We start from the raw sequence: 3,036 nt of genomic DNA, 5'->3' as shown, positions 1-3,036 counted from the left end.
CCTGCGCTCTGTGCAGTTATTGGCCGGGACTCTGTGTGCCGCTGTCGGCCAATGATGGAGCGGGGGGGAACTGGCGGCCCGGCCCCGCTCGGAGCCGGGATGAGGCGCAGACGGTCTCAGAGAGACTCTGGGAGTGAGTCACCGCCGAGCCCGCCGAGCAATGCCCGGCTCCCCGCCGCCGCCGCCGCTTCCCGGGGCCGCTGGGCAGCGGCATGACGGGGAGAGCTGAGGATTTCTAGCCGGGGCGGGGGGGGCGAAGCGGAGAGCGCGGCCGTCCTGTGCGATGAACGGCGTTGCTGTAAGGAGCCGCGGGGTGACGACGGGGCAGGTACTGAGCCTCTTGCTTTTGTTCGGCGTTTCCGACTGGGTTTCCGCCGCGATTCGCTATGCGATTCCCGAGGAGGCGCGGAGAGGCTCCCCGGTGGGGAATGTGGTAGCCGACCTGGCGCTGGACCTCGGGCGGCTGCCGGGACGCCGACTGCGGGTGGTGTCCGGCGGCAACAAGAAGTACTTCGGGGTGGATCTGACGAGCGGGGCGCTGCTGGTGAGCGAGCGGATAGACCGGGAGGAGCTCTGTGGCGCGCTCTCTCCCTGCTCCCTCAGCTTTGAGATCGTGGTGGAAAACCCGCTGGAGCTGTACAGCGGCACCGTAGAGATCCAGGACATCAATGACAACGACCCGGTTTTTCCCAGCAGCCAGGCGAGGCTGGAAATCAGTGAGTCTGTGGCGGCAGGAGCGCGCTTCCCGCTAGAGAGCGCGCAAGACCCCGATGTGGGAATTAACTCTTTGCAGACCTACCAGCTGAGCGCCAACCCGAACTTTGCGCTCGACGTGCAGACGAGGGTGGATGGCAGCAAGTACGCGGAACTGGTGCTAGAGAAGGAGCTGGACAGGGAGGAGCAGAAGGAGCTGAATTTGGTCTTGACTGCGCTGGATGGAGGCAGCCCACCACGGTCGGCCCACGTGCAGATCCACATTGACGTCGTAGATGCCAACGATAATGCCCCGGTCTTCAACCAGTCCACTTACAAGGCAAGTGTGAGGGAGAACACTCCCAGCGGAACTCTGGTCGCCAGGATCAGTGCATATGATCTGGATGATGGGCCCAATGGAGACATCGTCTATTCCTTCAGCAGCCACACCCCCGCCAAGGTACGGGAACTCTTTGCTCTGGACTCGGCCACAGGGGAGTTGAGGGTCAAGGGACAGCTGGACTATGAGGAAGCGAAGCTGTATGAGATTTACTTACAGGCTAAAGACAAGGGAGTCGTTCCTGGTGTGGCTCATTGCAAAGTGCTGGTGGAAGTTGTGGATGTGAATGACAATGCTCCAGAGGTGACAGTGACTTCTGTGTACAGCCCTGTGCCTGAAGATGCAGCTCCAGGGACAGTTGTAGCTCTGCTGAGTGTAACAGACTCGGACTCCCATGACAACGGCCAGGTGAACTGCTTCATTTCCCCTGGGATCCCATTCATGCTCAGCTCCTCACTCAAAAATTACTACACACTGAAAACAGAAGGAGCTCTGGACCGGGAAAAAGCATCAGAGTATAACATCACTATCACAGCCAGGGACTCGGGCTCACCACCCTTGTCAGCAGTAAAACACATCCTGGTGCAGGTGTCAGATGTCAATGACAACGCGCCCAAGTCTTCCCAGGACTCCTATGATGTGTATGTTCTGGAGAACAACACGCCTGGCATTCCCATCCTTAATGTGAGCGCCACAGATCCAGACCTTGGGCGCAATGCCCACCTCTCCTATAGCCTTTTGCAGGGTGACTCCACTGTAGGCCACCTCTTCTCCATCAACCGGGAGAACGGCACCCTCTACCTGCTCACCTCCCTGGACTACGAGGATCAGGTGGAGTTCAGCATGATGGTACAGGTCCAGGACGGCGGCTTTCCGCCTCTGGCCACTAATGTCTCAGTCAGTGTGTTTGTCACTGACGTCAATGACAATGCCCCAACCGTGCTGTACCCCCACCCCAACAGCTCTGCCACCTATCCCGATGTGGTGGCACCCGGCACTCCTGCCGGGCACATGGTCACCAAGGTGGTGGCGGTGGATGCAGATGCAGGGTACAATGCCTGGATCTCCTATACCCTGTTGCAGGCCACCGACCCCAGCCTCTTCTCAGTTGGGCTGCACAATGGGGACATCTTCACGGCCCGCCAGCTCCGCGAGGATGACCCTCCTCAGCACACGTTAGTCATCCTGCTGAAAGACCACGGGGAGCCTGTGCTGTCCACCACTGCCACTGTCTCCATCTCTGTGGCCGAGATGGTCAAGGAGGTGCTCACTGACCTCGCTGATGTGGCACCTGCTAATGACCCCAGGAAACATGTGACTTTCTATCTCATCCTGGCTGTGATTCTGGTCTCAGCAGCCTTCTTCATCACCATGTTGTCTGTGGGCATCTTCAAGTGCTACAAGTGGAGGCAGTCAAAGGAGCTGTTCAACAGCTCCAGGAGTACCACATACAGGACACCAGGGCCCTTCCACCACATCGATGCTGTGCGGGGTGGCTTCACGCCACCCAACTTCTACCACCAGGTCTATCTCACCACGGACTCTCGCCAGAGCGATCTCCTGTGTAAAAAGCCCTTCACTTCCAGCCCCCTGGGGAGCCGTCAGAGCACCATAAGGAATGGTGAGCCAGGGCTGTACCACCAGATCGTGGGCACTGCCAGCCGGCTCCCTGCACCTGCCGAGGTAACGTAGCTCCTTCCTTGGCATGTCCCAGCGCCGGGCAGAGCCACGGTTCATTTGTGCCATATGTGTTTGGTGGCATGTTGGGGTTGGGAGGGATGTCCAGTCGCGCCGTGCCTGTACAGAGTGGTCAGCTATGGCTGAACAGGTCTTCTTTGGAGTCACGTGAGCTGTCCTGAGTGTCAGTGACATTTGCACTGTGCTGAGCAGGATCAAGTGAGTCAGTTTGCTCAGGTTGGCAGACATGTCTTTTGGATGCAGTTTTGGGTACGCCTTGCGTGAGTAACCGGTGGAGCCTGAGGTCAGCTTGCAACCACTTGTAA

At 58.8% G+C, this 3,036-nt stretch overlaps 1 protein-coding gene across 1 annotated transcript; it reads left to right on the top strand.

The window, feature by feature from the left end:
• Positions 1–283: 283 nt before the first annotated feature.
• LOC113958990 (protocadherin gamma-C3-like) lies at positions 284–2,725 on the top strand. Its single transcript, XM_027667662.1, has one exon. The coding sequence runs from the start codon at positions 284–286 to the stop codon at positions 2,723–2,725; it is 2,442 nt and encodes an 813-aa protein (XP_027523463.1).
• Positions 2,726–3,036: the final 311 nt, after the last annotated feature.

This window comes from Corapipo altera, unplaced genomic scaffold (assembly GCF_003945725.1).
Source record: "Corapipo altera isolate COAL_440 unplaced genomic scaffold, ASM394572v1 160, whole genome shotgun sequence".
In the NCBI taxonomy this organism is placed as follows: domain Eukaryota; kingdom Metazoa; phylum Chordata; class Aves; order Passeriformes; family Pipridae; genus Corapipo; species Corapipo altera.
Note: the sequence above shows the minus strand (reverse complement) of the source record. Positions and strands in the feature narration are given on the sequence as shown.

Bases quoted from the DNA above. Each gene is read 5' to 3' on its own strand.
- LOC113958990 (XM_027667662.1), top strand. From the start codon at position 284: ATGAACGGCGTTGCTGTAAGGAGCCGCGGGGTGACGACGGGGCAGGTA.